Raw genomic sequence first — 19,280 nt, 5'->3', positions numbered from 1 at the left:
ATTATTCATAAAAGTCTCCAGCATTTCCCGCCGCTTTTTCATATCTTGCCGATCAACAACAAAAATTATTTTAACTTGAGTCATCCAACCCGTCTATATTGTATCAAAAAGTTGGATAACTCATTCCCCATTTCATGCAGAAACGAAGTCAAACACTTGAAATAACTCAAGTAGAAGTAGACTGAAATAGATTTGTGAATTTCGTCTCTCTTCTCTGTTCACTATACACACGTTCTATACTATTGTTTTCCTTCGTTTACAATTGGGATCCGGGTATTGATATGTAGTAAAGTTTTGATGATATTATTGATCATTTGGAATATCCCATTGTAAGTACTGTATCTAGTATTAACTTTTCTATATAGTAGCAGTGAACTTAAGGCAGAAATAAGGTACGGATTTGGTAAGATAAATCTGTTAATTGTATAAGTTGTTGCGCATGCTGTTTTGTCAATAGCGTATACTCTTCGGCTCTTTTCGTTTTAGTACACTGTCTATAGCATCTTAGGTGTCTCATGTGTTCTGGTTAGGCAGCGCCTCACTAGCAAATGCGGCCAATTTTAGTACGACAGGTTCTTCCACTCATGGAGGTCCCCAATGTTCATCAACCATTGCAATCTTTCCTAATTCTTCATGTACTGTATTTTCTAAATTGTAAAGCAATACGGAGATGGGGGAGACCCAAATTATTGAGGTCATAATTTTCACTACAAGCCTAGGGTAGTTTTAGCTTTTGCGATGCCAGTTTGAAACAATACCCGCAGCTTGGCGTTTATGGCAATAACCTCGTGTTGTGATAAGCCTTAATTTTTCAATAGTCTTTCTATATATATATATATATATATATATATATATATATATATATATATATATATATGTCATGGAATATTGTCTGGAAATTTTGGTTTCAAAAAAAAGTCTGTAATCTTCTGTACTAAAAGAACAAATGTAAATTTTCAAATGCATTTCTCTAAAATTGGACAAGTGTATATGCATGTATAGTATTAAGGTAATCTATGCGTCATTCAGGAATCCATATCTCTTATGTGGGTCAGTTTGGATAGGCTATATGATAATAACGTTAATGACCCGCCTATTCTTCGGTGTATATGGTGTCATAACGCCTAGTCATTTTCTATAACCACCTCATAAATATATAGCAAAAGACCAGGCCTTATGACACTATACACACCTCGGGCCGGGATATTAACGCTTGATATTACAATTACTTAAACGGGCTCCTTACAAAGGTAAAATACTAGTCAGTTATTCCATTTGTATGGTGTTATATATGGCTAAAACAACTACTTGAATGTGGACACATGTACAACAGGCAAAGAAGCTGTGGTTCGGAGATGGCAATTTATTCAGTTTTAAGAGAAAACGAACAAATTGCAAAGACATAGGTGAACGAAGGCCTTTGTAGGCTGTATGCATGCAAGACGAGTTTCTACGGATGGTTGTCCATTTACATCTTTGACGCCTTGGTGCGGAGCTTGTTGAGGGAGCCCTCGGCAATCTCAGCACGCTCCAGAGAATCCTCGAACTCGTGCTGGGCCTTGCGGTACTTGGCCATGTTGGATGAAGCCTGCTCCTCCTGAAATTAAAAGGATATGCAAGATTGATTCGCTTGATCCAGCCGTCGTCCAACGTGTACCAATGGTTTACAGGTACAATGCATGATATTTTCCAAGATACTTACAGCCTCCTCTACTTGGCGCTTGAAGGCCTTGATCTTCAACTGCAGCTTCTCGACCAGCTCCTGGATGCGCTCCTGGTTCTTGCGGTCCTCGTCGGCCTGGAAGCTCATCTCCTTGAGGCGGCGCTCGTTCTTGCGCAGCTGCTTCAGGTCCTCCTGGTGAAGGCGACTCTGCTGGGCAATCTCTCCCTCCAAATCACGGATCTGTCGGAGAAAATGTTACGTACAAAGGTGTGAATTGGTGGATAGTACAGCGCAACGGGAGCTCGAGGGCTCAGTTCAGTTCATTTCATCTCCAGGAAGGTGACACCAGTCCCTAGATCCAGGGTTACTTTAACAATGCTTACTATGTATGTGCCCGAGAGAAGGCAAGCCGATTCTAAGGCAAGAAGGAGCAACATGTTTCGGGTAGATTATAAGTGTCTCCGTACTTACCCTAGTCTCCTGCTTCTGGATGGCCCGCTTGCCTCCCTTGAGTGCGATAGCCTCAGCCTCATCAAGGCGGCGCTGCAGATCCTTCATGTTGGCCTCCATGGTGCGCTTCACCTTCTCGGCGTGCTGAGAGTTCTCCTGCTCCACACGCAGATCCTCAGCCATGCGGGATGTCTGGAATGGTGACGATGATATTTTGCATATCAAAACATGTGAAAAGAACGGTGCAATAAGCGCAATCTTTGTCCAAAACAAAAAATCACGTCGCCATATACACGTCGCCAATACATACGTCAGCCATGGCCTTCTTGGCCCTCTCCTCGGTGCTTTTATGCTCGCCGATGACCTCCTCCAGCTCGGACTGGATCTGCGACAGGTCGCCGTCCAGCTTGCGCTTGTGTCCGGACAGGGCTGAGTTTTGTGTGCTCAGCTCACCAAGCCTCTCGTTGGTCTCCACCAGCTGAGATTCAGCGGTCTTACGAGCTCTCTCTGCATTGTCCAGTGCCCCACGAACCTGGACGCAAGTAACAAATCGATATTGATTTAATACCATAGTAAAACATATTATGCGTTTGTGAATTAGAGTCTGTGACTTGTGTAATATAGCTTGGTACATAGCCGGAAGATGCCGACCGCGACCACAATGTATGATACAGGAATCAGCGCCACCAGTGCGACATTGTCAACTATAGTTATTTGGGTTGTACCTCATCAGCCTCCGCCACCAGCATCTGGCACTTGCGCTCAGACATGTTGTACTGCTCACGGATTTCATCACGCTGCCTCTGTTCGTCGTCGATGGCCACCTGCCGAGAGCAAAGTGAATACATATGCAGTGTTATTACTTTGTTTTGGTTAATACATCAATCTTCGTTATAATGTATATATAGAATTCATGTATCGGTTTGCAACTAACCTTTTGTTTTGGTCTTCACACGATAACATGTTGTGGAATGGCTGTTTAATGAGAGCAAGAACAGAGAAAGGCGCAGCAGGCTGCGGTCTGCCATTAGGTACCTGCATCTCCTGGATTTGGGAGTGCAGTTTGGCGATGTTCTTCCTGGCCTCGGCGTTGGACCTGTTGGCGGTCTCAAGCTGAACCTCCACGTCGTTCAGGTGGCTTTCCAGGAATTTCTTTGCTCGCTGCGCTTCTCCCTTCTGTTTGCTCTCTATTTCGATAGAAGCCTGCACTCCTTCCATTGCGCGATTCTGGTTTTTGCTGAAATGGCAAGAAGGAAATGAGCTGATTAAACACCGGTGTATTACAAATTTGTACTACGAGGAACATAATGCTATAGACAAGAGACTGTTTGACAGAAAGTTGTTGGCAAATCTTGTTGTCAGATAGGTGGGTCGTATTACTTTAAATGCTCGTGAGTGCCTTATTTGACTATGTCTTATTTTGTCCCATGACGTTGAAAAAAACTACTCACCGCGAGCTTTCAAACTCATCTTCCTTTTCGGCGATTTTCTTATCGATATCACCCTTCAGCTGAGCCAGTTCAAGCTGAGTCCTGACAACCTGTGAACAATTTTGAAATCAACATCAAGTCGCAATGTAGTTTGTTTTAAGTCTTAACTTATTCCAACCAAGCAATTGTTATCACTGGTTTTGCACTGCCAATGTATTATTGCCTTTAAAGTGATAATATGTGTTGTCTACGACACATTTCTTGACCGCTAATGTCAGAAAGAACCAGGTGATTAACGAGTAAGCTTGACGCTGAATAATTACCTTGCCCTGCTCAATCTCAAGGGCTCCCTCTGCTTCGTCCAAGGCGTTCTGAAGCTCCTCCTTCTCAACGTCCAAGCGCTTCTTGTTCTTCTCAAGCTCGTGAAGGTTCTTTGCGCTCTCCGCAAGCTGATCGTTAAAGTCATTGATCTCCTCTGTCAAACGTAGGAGAAATTAAGTTAGTCATTTCTCTCTAATATTTTCAGTTTCAATTTTGTTAACTGAAAAATTAATACCATGCAAATCGTTATGTACCACTTAGCTATGTGATGTTAACAAGAATCAGATGTAAAGACATGAAAAATTGAGGAGAAACACGACAGTATCTGTAAGTGAGTAAAGACTGTAGGTGCTTAGTGCTAAATTCCACCCAGCTGACCTTAAGATAAGCAATATAACAATACTACAGGTTTGACAAAAGACAAGACCCCCAGCAGACGGTTAATCCTACCCTGTATAGCCTTATTCTCCTTCTTCATGGCATCAAGGGCCTCGATGCCTTCATCGAAAACATTCTTCAGCTTCAGAAGCTCGGTCTGGTAGGCGCGGTGCTCCTTCTGTGATGTCTCCATCTCAGCACCAAGAGATTCGCACTTCAACTTCCACTCGGCGGTCTGTTTGTCAACCAGACGCTGCTTCTTCTCCAGCTGAGACGCCAGTGTGTTGGCCTTTTCCACATCCAACATGAGGTCCTCCACCTCGCCAGCCAACCTGTTCTTGGTCTTCTCAAGGCTGGCACACTTGGCGTTGGCGGACTCAACCTGTTCCTCGGCGTCTTGCAGACGGGCGGCCAGCTTCTTCTTGGCCTCCTCCAACTCCTCGGTCCTCTGGATGGCGTCGGTCTCGTACTTGGATCGCCAGGCCGCCACCTCAGAGTTGGCCTTGGCGAGATTGCGCTGAATCTCGGACTTGGCCTCCTGCTCCTCCTCCAAGGACTCACGCAGAGCATCGCAGTCGGACTGAGTAGCACGCAGCTGGTGAGCTAGGCCGTTCTTGCCCTTGGTCTCCTCCTCGAGCTGGCGTTTGACCTCCTCCATCTGCTGTGTGAGCATGCTCTTGGTCCTGTTAGATTGAAGACAAAATGTTTTGTAAGAGGTAATTTAAATGGTAATATATGAAGCATTATGTGGCTTGATAACAGAAAGATGTCTCAACTCCACACCGTTGATCGACATATGTTGCTCTGTACCTGCTGAGCTGGTTCGCAACCCCTTCCGACTCTTCCAACTGACGCGCCAGGTCGTTGTTCTCGGCGGTCAAGCGTGTCTTCAGTGATCCCAGTTCTTGTGCGACACGGGCATTCTCCTCCAACCTCTGGTTGGCCTCGACGAACTGATCCTCAAGCTGCTTGTTCATCTTCTCAGCTTGGACCTACAATGGATCATTTGTCACATATATAAGATATGGGAAATACAAAAATACGAATAAACAAATGCTGCGTTGTAAGTATCTTACATTGAATCTTGTGCATATTTGATATGATATGTGCACATATGATATGAGAGAAATTAGCTGCAACTTTTCATATTGTAAACTATAGTATGTTGAATGATACGTGAAGACGAAGGTTTAAGTTTATCAAAAGTACACGTACTTTCTGCTTGGTGACTTGTTCAACGTTGGAAGCCAGATCATCGACCTCCACCCTGAGGGAGTTCTTCTCCTTCTCAAGTTTGGTCTTGGCCCTCTGCAGGTTCTCGACTGACTCAGTCATGTCCGCCACGGTGTCGTTGTGCTTCTTCCTCAAGCTGGCGGTGGCAGCTTCATGGCCGATTGTTGCCTCCTCCAGCTCACGGCGAACCTGTAAGATTGTCACAATCAATGTCTGTCAAATGACAAAAAAGATAAATTGTTTCTTTTCTAGACAATTTGTGATAAATAGAATTCAAGATTCCTGTGCACTTCTTCATTCGGTCATTCTATACATGCTAAAGAGCGTAATCGCGACAGTTCACATGTTTTATCACCTTTTGTGCTAGCTATCCAAATATCTGTTACCTTCTGAAGCTCAGCCTCTCTCTTCTTGTTTTGCTCAACCTGGGCAGCTGTGGCACCGCTAGATTCTTCCAGCTTCTCACCGATGTCTTCCAACTCACGCGAGAGTTCGGCACGCTGCCTCTCGAGCTGTGAATTTCAAAGGATAACTATTGGCGCGTTTTACGGCCTACTATACTTTAGCCTAAAATTGATACATTGTGGGCTTTTCCGTCGTAAGTGTGAAATGTCTGAGTGAGTTAACATGATATACATGCATTACTATTAGAGCTCGGGGGTATCGATCTAAAAATCACTGTATTTTTTCCACAAACGACAGTGTGAATCTCCATTTGGATCTGCCATGTGCAACGTTCTCCCAGTGGTCTGTGTTATCTAATATCTACTATCTGTGTATATGTTTTTCTAGAAACCTTTGCACGAGCAGCTCTTTCTGTCTCCAGTTCCTCCTCAAGCTCCTCGATCCTGCCCTGCAGCTCTTTAGTCTTCTTCTGCTGCTGAGTTGCCAGGGAAGTCTCGTCCTCAACCTTAGTGTTCAGGGCGTTGATCTCAAACTCCTTCCTACATAGGTCATTTAAAAGTATCTATTTGAATGTCCATTGTGACCATTTTGTCCATTTTGATGAAGTGATATTTCCTGTAGAAAATCAAATGACATTTGAATGGCAAAGAATATAGCAATCAGTTGCCATTCACTTACTTCTTCTGCTTCTCCTCAAGCTCGACCTTGTAACGCTCCAGTTCAACAACCAGATCCTGGGCGTTCTTCAAGTCGTTCTCCAGCTTCCTCTTGACTCGGTCAACGTCAGCACGGATCTTCTTGTCGTGCTCAAGGTTGTCCTCAAGCTTAAGAAAAGGCATAAAGACGATTTGTTTTGGTAAATTTTGATGCCCGTCGTTACTCTATTGTGATAGATACGTAAAGTACTAAAGATTACTATCACTGCTCATTAGTCGACCCGAATACGAAGTGATTGTCACTTACGTCATCCAAGGTTTGCTCCAGCTTGACTTTGAGCTTGGTGAGGTTCTGAGTCTTGTCCTCCTCAGACTGCAGGTCATCCAAAGTTTGCTGAAGTATGATTGAAAGTATGTATGTTACAAATCATGTAAAAGCATCCTAAACTGTAATGCTTCGGACAGGAAAGAATGGAAATGGATCCAAACATGAAATTTGCGCAGCAGTTCTCACTTCTATTTGTCAGCTTTAAAATAATGCATTGATGGTTATAGCCCTCGGTCTGGTACACCTATTGGTCTCTATACCGTTGACAGTTGGATGGTCTGCACGGGAAAATGGTTTTTATATTTCACGTTTTTCTCACCGCATTGAGCTCCTCCAGTTTCTTCTTCTCGCGGCCAAGCTTGCCGATCAGCTCGTCGTTCACGGCCACCTCCTCAGTCATGGCGCGCAGTTTGTCCTCCACCTCCTGCTTCTCCTTCTCCCTCTTGTTGAGTTTGGCCGTGATGGTGTCAATCTCCTTCTTCATCTCGTCACATTCTTGCTCAGCCTATTGAGGAAAAGTTATGAAAGTCCCAATACTGAACATGTCGTGGACTTACCGTTGACTTGATAAATGGAAGAGTGTTTGTGAAACGAAGATATTGCATGCAATGTACTGATCTTGTAGCCTTAGAAATGGCTTCCAGTTTAAGTCACAAAAAATGTATCGTCGGTAATGTGATCTTCAGAATGTTATACCTTCATCTTCTTGGACTCCATCTGCCTGTTTTGGTCGGATACATCCTCCACGCGCTCCTCGATTTCCTGCAGCTGGGCGTCCAATTCTGCCTTCTCCTTCAGCAGGGAGTTCACGCGCTCCTCGCCGTTCAGCATGATGTCCCTTTCCTATGAATGAAGTTGATTTATAACAATACCATACCACTGGATTGGTGCAGTATATTGTACAAATGATATCTTGATTAAATTTGATTTCGGAAGGCGAACAAAGAAAATACAAATTTTTTAGTGTTAACGTATAAAAGAAAGGTATAACCCTTCGTGCATTGTGCACGTGTCTTCGAATCGTTAATCCCTTGGTTTACATGAGAAACTATGAACGCAGACTACACACAAGTGTATAATATACGCAGTGTTACATGAAGGAACATAAGTGGAGCTTACGTTGAACAGCAGTTCATTGATCTTGTCCTTTGCGGATGAGACTTCGTTGAATCTTGCTTGCAGCTCCTCCCTCTCCTTAGTAACTTTCTCGTACGTCTTTGTCATGACCTACGAAGACGCAAGAGTTTGCTTAAAATATGCTTCCGGACAGTTTATACATCTTGCGTGTACGTGTCTATATTTTCACCTGTAGAATGAATTTGACACTGAAAGTCATCTACCTTCAGCTTCTCCGTGGTTTCCTTGAGCATTTCCTCTGCCCTGCCTCCGGTCAGCTTTGGTTTCAGGGAATTGTACATCTTGATCCACCAGTCATCGCGCAGCCTGAACCATGCGCGGATGTTGCGCTGCAGTGTGCCGACAGCCGCTCTGCAGGTAAACGGTGAAGGTTATTGTTGACAATTTACGACTGAGGCCGGCAAAGAAAGGTAGTATATGTGAGGTGTTCAAGAAATACACTTCGGTGATAAGATATAAATGATCAAGGCAGGTTTATGTAACTGAAAGGCCCACCTTGAACCCCACATCTTCATGAACTTCTTTCGCTGAAGCTTGCCAAGGGCGCGAGCCGAGACCAAATTCCAGATTTCGTTGACCTTGTCCTCGCGGATCTCCTCCAGGATAGCCAGGGTGCCAGCCTTGAAGAACACCTTGTTGAGACCACAGGAATACCTGGCCTTCTCCAGCTGGATTTTGTCCAAGATCTTTTGGCAGGAGACTTTCCCCTCCTCGAATTCGTTGGGATCGAACATTTCAGCGGCCAGGATCTTGTACCTAAGGATTGCATGTAGTAAATTCGCTCATTGTTAAACTGATTTGAAAAGTTTGTAAAGTCCATTTCGTTCAGTTGAAATGTATACTTGATTTCTTGTTTTTCAGCAGCAAATAATGAACCTATTCTTCCCAGTATACTTCCCGTTGACACATTCCTGTACTATTCGTAGAATTCTTGCAGACTGCACACGATATTATACTATTAGGCAGACCCATCAGGCGTCACAAAAATGGAGCACAGTGCAAACTATTTACCTGTCGAAGAAGTCGGCATAGATGCTCCTGTTGGGGAATCCCTTCTGACAGATACGGATACCCTCAAGTACACCGTTGCAAGTCAGTTGGTTGAAAACCAGGGGCCCGTCGATGATACCACCAGTCTTGAGTTCGTTGGGGATCAGGCAACGCACAAAGCTGGGGTAGGTGGCGTGGAGGTTGGCCATCAATGAACCCAGTTGCTCCTATGAAAAATATATAGTAGACACTCAGTGGAGTAACTGTAATGGTGATGTACTGCAGAGTAGTATTTTGACAGATAGGCTTTCATTCTTTGTGCTTTTTAATCATCAGTCTACTTACCCTGTGGACACTGGTCACAGTCTGCATGGAGCCACTCTTCTTCCTCTTGCCACCGCTCTTGTCAGCTGTAGAGGGTGATACATTTGACTCATGTAAGAAACGCAATTCAAATGACAATTTTTTACACTTGCTTCTTTAAACATGGCAATTGTGTGAAATTATTTGGCTTAAAAAAGAAAATACTGACCAGCCTGCTCTTCTGCTGTCATGTAGTCTGCCCAAATGAAAGGCATAAGTGGGTTCTTGCTGTTCTTCAGGGTGATGACAGCGCTCTCGTTCACGGGGTCCTTGTTCTTCTCCAGCCAGTTGGAAATGTTGTAGGCCACAGGTCCAGCGTAGTGACCCAGCTCGAAGTGAGCCTCGTACTTCTTCTTTCCTGGCTTGGGCTTGCCGTACTTGGGATGCTTGCCCAGATGAGTGCCATTTAGCTTTTCGATGAAGGTCTGGTCAGAGGACTTAGGCATGATGCACTGTTCTTCCAGCGTCAGCAGCAGACCTCCTTTCTGTATAAAACACGTTATTATATCGTCTTTGGTTATGTCTGTGTTGCCAGTCAACATCGATTGGTAAGATTATTGACACACAGGGTATTTTCTAAACGATTTTTGATATAGTACGGTGTCTGTGTCTGTGTTTCCGGACTACTGTAGTTAGTATAACTAAAAAACCTATTGAAGAATAACGATGATGTTTGGTAAGTGGGCGGGTGTTGTGATGCCGAAATTCAACGTCAATTTTGCCCCCCCTGGTATGTGACCTTGCATTGGTACTGCAGCATAACTTTCTTTTTTTGTATCTTTTGACCTGGACGTGCTATGGTCTTGATTTGGTAGTGGCAGATAGCTGGTGATTTAATAAAGAAGTGGTGTAGGTTTGGGCCTGCTAGCAGCTTGTTCTGGAACTGTAGGGGCGTTATGGTGAAAATCTTCTAAGGAATAGAACTGAACAAAGGAAGCTTAGACAGACATGTACATTATGAAGTGAAAATTATGCCAATTATGACTAAATTTGCATAACCGATAAGTAAAATCTATATTTGCAGTGTTTCTCATAATGTGACTCAAATAAATACATGTAACATATGTACTTTATGGGAAGTGAAGCATTAAAAGATACCAATTATGCACATGAATTCCTAATTTGCATAATGAATACAAAAGCGCTATAATTCATGTAAGTGGTTAATGATAGGACTGTCAAATTGCGACATGTGTAAGTTAGTTAAAGTTTGACATCAACCTTTTCAATGAGCTCGAGGCAGGCGGCCAAGTCCATACCGAAGTCGACGAACTCCCAGTCAATCTGTTCGGCCTTGTACTCTTCCTGCTCTTGTACGAACATGTGGTGGTTGAAGAACTGCTGCAGTTTCTCGTTGGTGTAGTTGATGCAAATCTGGTCAAGACTGTTGAGCTGGTTTGAAAACAAAAATTGAAACGATAAAGCTAATTAGACGATTCAAGAAATAACTGAGCGATTTGCAACTTCCTGATATTGAATTGTAAGTTTAATAGCGCAACCATTATCGTGTATAATGTGTTTTGTCTTGTACAGCTCACCTCGAAGATCTCAAAGCCAGCAATATCCAGCACACCAATGAAGAAGGCCCTCTCGTGCTCAGTAGCCAGGGTCAAGTTACACTTGTCGATAAGAAACTTGAAGATCTTGCCATAGATACCCTTTGCAAGACCAGAAGTAGCGTTGGCACATTGCTTAGCGTTCTGGCCCTTCGTCACAAACTCGTTGCCGACCTTGACACGTGGCTTCAAGATGTTGTTCAAAAGTCCCATGCCATCGACGCCGTACAGTCGACCTGCTTTCTCCGCAGCTGTAATGTGTAGTTGTTCAAAAGATTGTCTATCAGTGACCAATTACCAATCTTACTCATTTGTATATCAATCGTGATGAACATTTACTGACAGGTGTTATCAATGGTGTAATGAGAGTTAGAGAGGAATGAATGAAATCATAAATTAGGAAAACTTACGAGCAGGATCCTCGCAATCAGCCTGGTCTTTCTTGTCCGCGTAGGCCAGATTTCCCATATGCAGGATGCCAGCGCAGAAGTCGTACACACTGTTCTTTTCCTCGTTTGTGAAACCCAGGATGTCAAAGCCCTCATCCGTCAGACCCATTTCCTCCTGGTCGTTCATGCCGGCCACAGTGTACACGCCCTCCTTGACGAAGTTATACACAGAGGGGTCCGTGCCAGTCATGATGCGCTCTGAATTCCAACAAAATAGCATTGCAAAGTGGATTTTATGAAATAATTAAGAAATTCCTTTTAAATGATTCTAAAAAATGTCTTTAATGTGACACCTTTCTGTAAAGGTGAGGTTCTTTTTGGATGACTACGAGTCTATTTTTTCCAGCACATGGTGTAATATGCACACAGCATAAATAAGGGCTTTCTGTTAGTGCCCAGATACTAAGAGTATGGAGGTCATTATTAGCGAGGCTAAGCTAATTGTTTTATGATGTTTATCCTCCCCCACAGATCAACCACTGTGTGACACCAATTCGACCATTCTTACCCGTGACAGCCGGGATGCCGTTGGACATGATGAGGAAGAAGATATGGTAACCACGCTCCATGCCGGGCAGCTGATCCACGACACGGGACTTCTCCAGCAGGTCTGGCAGCAAGAATGAATTACCGTGAGTTGAACGTTCACGCATGGTATTGAAAAGAATTTAAAATCTACGTTTATTTGGATTGTGTTGTATTTTCATAAACTATGGATGTTATCATGAAACAAGTTGAGTCCTAGCTGTATACTTGGTCATTCCTTTTGTGTATCATCTAAATGATTGCCTTTGGGAAGTCAAAGTGATACAAAATGGTTGTCGTAGACAAGAACATTGCCCGAAGGTAGACCTAAAATGATACCATTTTGGATGATTTTCATACCAATACTAAAGGTTTGCTTTTGTGAATTAAGCTTATAGTTTAAAAGAACACAATTACTCAATGTAACTGTATGTTTTTCTGAACAATAATATCCGATGATGGCAAAGAAGACATATGTACTTACAACTTTCGATGTCAGCTCCGGACAGCTTGCCGGGTTTGGTGAAATGGATACGGATGAATTTACCCTGGAGGGAGTCATTGAAAATCAAAGATTATTCAGTGTTTTCAAGAACACACGGTAGAACATATATAGTTATTTGGACTGCTAATGTTTGAATGAATATAACTGTTATGTCACGCTTTGTATCGATACGCCATTCAAGAAGCTCGCAGCAGAAGCTTTAGTGGTGGGTGATGGGCGACACATACATACTTTTAAGTTGATGGAGAAGAAGCAAAGATATGTTGGAATTAATTTTGTTTTCAATTACCGATTTGATAATCATTCTTCAAACGAATCTATACATGTACTTGAGGCAATGCCTGCTAGCAATAAGAAGGCATGATATGTATCGTCCACACACGCATGATTAGAATCAACGACGTGATACTATAAATCATCAACCAATCATACTTACGAATCGGGAGGAGTTGTTGTTCCTCACGGTCTTGGCGTTACCAAAAGCCTCCAGTACAGGGTTAGTCTGCACGATCTGCTCCTCTAAACCGATCTGTTAAAATGTGAAGCAAAGTGAGTATTTGCGTTTTTTTTTGCATAATACTCAATAATAATGATATCTTGTAAAAAATGATTTGAAAGAATTGTTGCTTGGCTTAAACATATCAACAAACATTCGATGACATTTTATCAAAATCATTTGTCAGTTGTAAGGAAGATTATAATATATCAATGAGAATCGTTCCGCTTTTCCAGCACGTATATTTGGATCGGCTGAACATTAAGTTAAAAAATCTAACTGAATAGACAGTAGCCCAATTAACAAGCAGCAAAAAGCTATTTCCAATTTTGCTTGTTTATATCTTAGAACACACTTTGCGAATGTTACTTCTGTATTGCATACCTTCTTCTCCTGGCCACCACCGGGAGTTCCAGAAACCATGGCGAGGTACGCAATCACCTTCTTCGTGTTCTCAGTCTTCCCGGCACCAGACTCGCCACTGGTTTAAAGGCAAGATATGGCATTTGATTAACAACACACATTGCTGGTACGGAAATGATTAATAACCCGCGGAGAAATGTTTAAAACAGTGAAAGGATACATAACAAAGAAACGTTATCACCCCGCTGATGCAAATATTAGGAAAAAACCTTACGTGATGAGACAAGACTGGCACTGGCGTTCTGGAAGAATGATATGAGAACAAAATCAATGTAATGAATGACGCATTGTATTGGCTTTGATATATCTATACCATATTGGTAACGAAAGTAGGAACAAAGTAACTAGTGTGTGTATAGATTTAAGCCTGTCGTGTAGATTAATTAAACGCTGAACAGGCAGAATGGCCGTCAAATAATCCAATTGGGGTTTTCCGTCCCTTCTTTGTATCTATTCTATACAGAGTCACTCGGGTCCGCACGCACCTGCCAATTAGTGTCCTCTTGGACTAGTTTCAGAGCGGCCCATGAAAAATTGTAGTGTGAATTTTGATGTTTTAGAATAGATTGAACACCCCATTCAAAGAATACTGACTTCTTTCCAGGTCCGTTCGTTAATGCATTTGACAGGTACGTCGATGAGGTCCAGACATATAGGTAATGAGATACTCCATACTCAAGTAACTGGATAAGTTTTTTTTGTTAATGGTCAGACGTTCAAACAACATATGCTCTCTTTCACTTGCCTGACAACATGTTCTGGTAGGCATTGTCCGTCACGCAGAACAGATGGGGCGGCACCTCCGTCTTCCTCTTGCCACGGTAACTGTCCACCACGTTCGGGGTGTAGATGGGCAGAAGCTTGAAGGGGTTGATCACGACGCAGAACAGACCAGAGTAGGTCTGAAAAGAAAACATCGGAACTCTGTTTTACGAATATCTTGTCTCCAAAATTACTTGCCAATCAAAACCTTAAACAGAAATGAAAGTATCATACCACATTGTTTTACATTAAGCATAGCCAAAGCACAAACATACTGAAAGCGGAATGAACATGTTGAAGATACTCACGTAGATGAGAGTGTTCTCATAACGTTCCTTCAGGTTACCCAGCACAGCGGCCTCGTGCAGGAAGGTCATGTTCACCATGTCCTCTGCGCAGGCGAACTTGGACGGGTTCTGCGGCAGCAACTTTGCCTTCTTGACGACAACAGTCTGGTGGAAAAGAATAGGTTCATAACTTAATATCTTCAAAATGCAGTGCACGATTGTGCAAAATTGGTAACTCTTAGAAGCCACCACGTCGCAAAAATGTGTGAAATATTGTTACAAATGAAGAGCTTACATCAAAGAAAGAGAAAAGAACAATTACGTTGCTACCATAGTTGATAACAATACAAACTTACCGCTCCGCCCTCAGCAACGCAGGTTACGTCATCACCTTTCTCGCTCTTGGCTTCGACCCTGATGAAGATCTCCTTTTTGTCCGGAGCCCAGAAGTTCTTCTTAGGATCATAGGGAGCCGTCTTCAGCTTTCGTATGGTGTCTGGATGTCCCGCGAGGAACCATTCGGACGGCTGGTCCATAAGTGAGGGACCGTAGGCAGGCATGGTGGCTCTTTGGTTGGAGGCTCACACCAAGAAGAAAGTAGAGAGAGGCTGCAGCTGGGAGGGTTGCAAAGCATTGTTAGAGATTGCGCTAAAACAATTATTGAAGAATGCACTATGCTTTGAGAAAAAAATAAGACAATGTTGTCGCGCTATTGAAGAAGACATTTAGTTGCGGTATCAGAGAGGAAGCAACCCGGATTTGTTGTTAATCAGCTTAAGCAGATCAAATGCAAATTCAGTCGAAAGATTTATTGAAAAATAAAATTATAATAGAGGAAATATCCATACAATGTTGTATACTCGAGGTCTTTGCAAGTTAGGTAAATGACGAATATAAAGACTTTTGCATATATCTGAAGCTTTCAGTACATATGCCAGGATATTCGGATATATAGGGTTAAAACCAACTTTCATCTTAGCTTCAGGTTAATCGCAACCACTTAACGTTCAAAGCCAGAAGAATATCAATATCAAATAAAGTGCATGATAGGAATGCGTTTGCCCAAACGATTGGTGTCATAAGACATTGGCCAATGCAAAAAGCGTCAACACTCACCTTCGACTGGCAAAGCTGTGATATTTCGGGGACCAACACAGCCCTTATATACGAGAATATTCTGGACCAAATATGTCAGAGCAATGTGCGGCTCATAAGTACGATGCTTTTGCATGTTACTCGATTGGTTACCGGGCAATTAGGTGTTTTATCCTATTGGTCGCAGAGTTAATGCTATGATCAAGGGTAATTCAACAAGGTTGATCACGTCAGTTTGCAGAGTGACAGGTGTCACAGCTGTGTCGACAAGTATAGCACGTTGGCACTTTTAGTAGCTAATAATGTTGAAAGAAAAACAGATTCAACATAACTTAAATTGTTGTGTATATTTACGGTTATTGGGAGGTCTGGAAACAGCTGTAAACTGCCAAATTGGCGTGTAGAATTACTGCGGGAATCAGTCATCGTGCGAGCTTTACATTTTCCAAGTTATCAGCTATGCACAGCGTTGAAAGTAGGTCGAGAAGGTTAACGTATGGTATCAAGGTTTACTGTCGCCTCAGTTATATCAATTCACCCGTTAACACGTCTGTATGCATGGTTAGCACTATTGGTCGTAACAAGACGGTTTAAGATGATTGTGAGTCGAAACGTTTGTCGATGATTATTGATATAATTAGTCTGTTTTTCCTGTAACCCAGTATTGGTAATATCGGCTTTTGTGTCAATGTCAAATTTGAACGTTTGTAGGAGCGATCTATTTGAGGTCAGGGTCATTCTTCACTTTAAGATGATGTTAAGTTTCGCATTATTCCTTTTTCGTATCTTCAAACTGAACAAGGGTGAAGAATATAGCTATTCAAAACAGATATCCCACCACGAGCCCCTATCCAATGATGGATATGCACCTTTGAAAATATTTTCTTGACCCATTATTTGAATTCTTTTGCAGAACCGCGACTGAAGTATCCTATTATAGCTTCTTTGAATTTGCTTTGTCATACATAACCTTAAGCCCTGCACCATGAAATATACGTTGCCCAAATTTATACAGCTGCTGTTGTAATCAAGGAAAAGTTTGTGCAATTTTACTTGCTTGTTAGAATACTAACCAATAGCAAGGGTGCACACGTCTATTTTTGGTTCGTACATAAACACTATAGCAAATTATGCTGATTAAAAAAAAATCACGATTAGCTGTTGCCGTGAACAGGGGAAGGTCAGTATTGATTATTTCTCCTTGTTGTGTATTTCTCAAAACCTAGATTTTGTTAATTAAGTTTTTGCTGTACCGCGATGATATCGTTAGCAAAACGTTGGATCTAATCTACCCGAATGTTCGTTAAACATTGCTTGTCTCCGCCCTTGTAAAGCGCCCTACGGCACTGAGAAAAGATCCGGAATAATATCAACGAGAAGAATCATAGCAAAATTCGAAAAAGCTTTATTGCAGTCATTTAATGTTTAATCTTCATGAAGTGGTACACATTTATACATATCTGCATGGATCAGTGAGACCAAAGGTTAGGCCAAGCGCATATCATTTCATCAGTAATTCTTTATATCATCCTATCAGCCACAGAAAACTTCCAGCTGTACACTTGCCAACTCTTCTGCAAAGTTCAACTTAGCTAAATATTTGGTATTCGGACGTATGGAGGCATAAGCCTTTCTACCATACAACCAAAACTTTGTCCTTTACACGCCAATGGTTATGTCAAAGAGCCGGCGCCACTTTTGACCTACATATGTACCAACGTGGTGAAGTCACTAGTATTCACGGACTCTCCTTTTACATCAATGGCCCTGTGATCGGAACTTCTTTTATATCGTTCACAACATGGCGGGATTTAGACGGTTCGGATTTGTATCGTTATTCATCTGAACTTATTACCTTAATCAGTACATATAGGACACCTACAGGTCTACTTGTCGGGCGAACGCGTACAATCAAACTATGATGGACCGAAGATAACAGATCATGTTTGCCAGGGAAGGGCAAGCAGGTTATAAGTTGTCTGAAAGATATATTCAACATTCAATCGAGCCTCATATTTTAAGACCGACGTGCATGGATGCAAGCCGTGTTGAATGGCTTGCTCTTGGTGAGAAATGTTTGGTCTACTCCACAACTCTCAGCTTGGTCGGGATCTGTTCCTTCCCGTAGCGATCGTTCCATTATGGTAGTTCCATCCGCAAGTGCAGCGCCATTGGAGATGTTTTAAAGGGGAACAAAACTTTAAATTGAAAAGCCTACTATACTTTGCTAAATATACCCCAAAGTTCTCACTTGTTTTGAATAAGTCTGTCATAGTGTAGGGATCTACCACCGTTTCCTGATGGCTACTCGACTGACTGGTTGAATTTGGTGACGTCTGGAATCGGCATGTCCCCATCAGCTCTGATGGTATTTCCCCTCAGTTCTGATATATATGAATAGGGATTTTCGAGCTGGCTTTCCCGAGGATGGATTTCGAGGAATTTTCCGACGAATTAGAGGGACTCGACGAGTTAGCGGGCATTTCCAAGTTGTGGTCAATGTTAGGAAGGTCTACCAGGAAAACCAGTTCGAAAATCCATATTCATATATACCATAACTGATTGGGACATGGCTCTTCCTGACGTCAGAAAATTCAATCAGCCGAGGTGCCCTCAACACGGATCGAGTTGCAAACGGTTGGAGAGCCCTGACCTATGACGGATGTATGTAAAACAAGTGACTTTGGCGTATATTTAGCAAAGTATGATAAGCTTGTCAACTTCATCTCTACAGTCTCTTCGCGTTTTGGCCATCAAAGTAAGCTTTTCAAACTGATAGTAGACGAACTGTAGGGATCAAGTAAACTCCAGAAGGTAAAACAACCTAAACATTCATGCGATTGGTTTGAGGTCGTGACATTGACTTGATACCAAAGGTGTGAATAGCTCGCAAGTTGGTCGTTATTAGGCTAATTGCCTGTGACTTGTCAGCAGCCATCTGATTGGTCCTCGCTAGAAAACTTCTGGATGTATTATAGTGTACACGGGGGATGGCGATGGCGGTAGTCAAACAGGTCGATATGGATGGACGCCACTTTGAACGCTAGGAAGCCCTACAGGCATTGGTTATTTTCAACACAGAAGTTACTACACCCAAACAGCACAATCTGAAATACATTTTGATTGAATCCATTAAAAGTGTTTTGATTAATATATATTTATGAATATATATATATAGCCCATATATGGTCCTTATTTGTGTACTTTTCAAACTTTCTTACAGTCAATTTACAAGGGCTGCCCTTCTCCATTTTCGAGAAGATCAAATACCTTGTCATTGAGGACATTTCGTTGCTCTGTTTGGTCGGCATCTTACCTACACCTAGTGCAGTTCCTGCTTATTAGTCAAGTGACAGGGATGTTCACAGTTGTTGATATGTTTATTAGAACGTTGTATATATAAGTCACAGGGTAGTACTATCGCTATTTAGACCGCAGTATTGTCCCATAAACTTTGGGTTGCAATTCAATTTATTTTGAATGTGAAGTGTGAACGTGGACTATATCTTCCACGAATGATATGTAGGCTTTAAGATTTATATGTTTTTCTCCTTTGGCTTTGCCTCATAGTTAGTTAGACAATTATTAGAAATCAACTCGATTTAAAACTGGTATTTTCTGTTTAATGCTATAAATTTCGATTGACCCTTTGAAATGCAAATCACCAACGATTGTTTTCTGCTTTCTGTTCATAGTCATCAGATTTGTACTATAGGGCGACTGATATCTGATGTACTAGCTACCATGATGACACGTTATATCTACATTGCCAAGTATAATGACTCAATGGGAAGTATTTCTGTCTTCCAAACTATATATGTATATGAT

At 42.3% G+C, this 19,280-nt stretch overlaps 1 protein-coding gene and 1 long non-coding RNA gene across 3 annotated transcripts in view; one reads left to right on the top strand and one right to left on the bottom strand.

The window, feature by feature from the left end:
* The window catches only part of LOC136435533 (uncharacterized), a 49,780-nt gene that overhangs the window by 20,132 nt on the left and 10,368 nt on the right, over window positions 1–19,280 (top strand). For both annotated transcript variants that reach the window (XR_010755858.1, XR_010755857.1), the window contains exon 3: window positions 11,831–11,991. This is a non-coding gene — a long non-coding RNA (uncharacterized lncRNA). The remainder of the gene's footprint in view (window positions 1–11,830; window positions 11,992–19,280) is intronic.
* Window positions 1,344–14,973, bottom strand: LOC136435532 (myosin-7-like). The gene is made up of 34 exons (XM_066429112.1): window positions 14,714–14,973; window positions 14,379–14,522; window positions 14,054–14,210; window positions 13,523–13,550; window positions 13,270–13,366; window positions 12,826–12,918; window positions 12,369–12,432; window positions 11,868–11,969; window positions 11,321–11,557; window positions 10,893–11,161; window positions 10,576–10,746; window positions 9,524–9,839; window positions 9,337–9,401; window positions 9,013–9,218; window positions 8,497–8,757; window positions 8,205–8,352; window positions 7,984–8,091; window positions 7,561–7,707; window positions 7,184–7,369; window positions 6,844–6,930; window positions 6,559–6,704; window positions 6,272–6,419; window positions 5,862–5,987; window positions 5,458–5,664; window positions 5,053–5,234; window positions 4,315–4,925; window positions 3,867–4,018; window positions 3,565–3,653; window positions 3,149–3,350; window positions 2,839–2,937; window positions 2,424–2,645; window positions 2,135–2,305; window positions 1,703–1,903; window positions 1,344–1,597 (listed from the first exon to the last, which is right to left on the bottom strand). Exons 1-34 carry the CDS (start codon window positions 14,915–14,917, stop codon window positions 1,469–1,471), a joined length of 5,775 nt encoding a protein of 1,924 aa, XP_066285209.1. The 5' UTR covers window positions 14,918–14,973; the 3' UTR covers window positions 1,344–1,468.

The sequence above is a fragment of the Branchiostoma lanceolatum genome, chromosome 5 (assembly GCF_035083965.1).
Source record: "Branchiostoma lanceolatum isolate klBraLanc5 chromosome 5, klBraLanc5.hap2, whole genome shotgun sequence".
NCBI lineage: Eukaryota > Metazoa > Chordata > Leptocardii > Amphioxiformes > Branchiostomatidae > Branchiostoma > Branchiostoma lanceolatum.
This window is presented reverse-complemented; position numbering and strand designations above follow the sequence as displayed.

Coding starts and splice junctions, on each gene's coding strand:
- LOC136435532 (XM_066429112.1), bottom strand. CDS start 14,917: ATGCCTGCCTACGGTCCCTCACTTATGGACCAGCCGTCCGAATGGTTC. Junction 11,970..12,368: donor CGGAGCTGACATCGAAAGTT/GTAAGTACATAT, acceptor TCTTGCTGCCAG/ACCTGCTGGAGAAGTCCCGT. Junction 9,402..9,523: donor GACAGCAGAAGAGCAGGCTG/GTCAGTATTTTC, acceptor CACCCTCTACAG/CTGACAAGAGCGGTGGCAAG.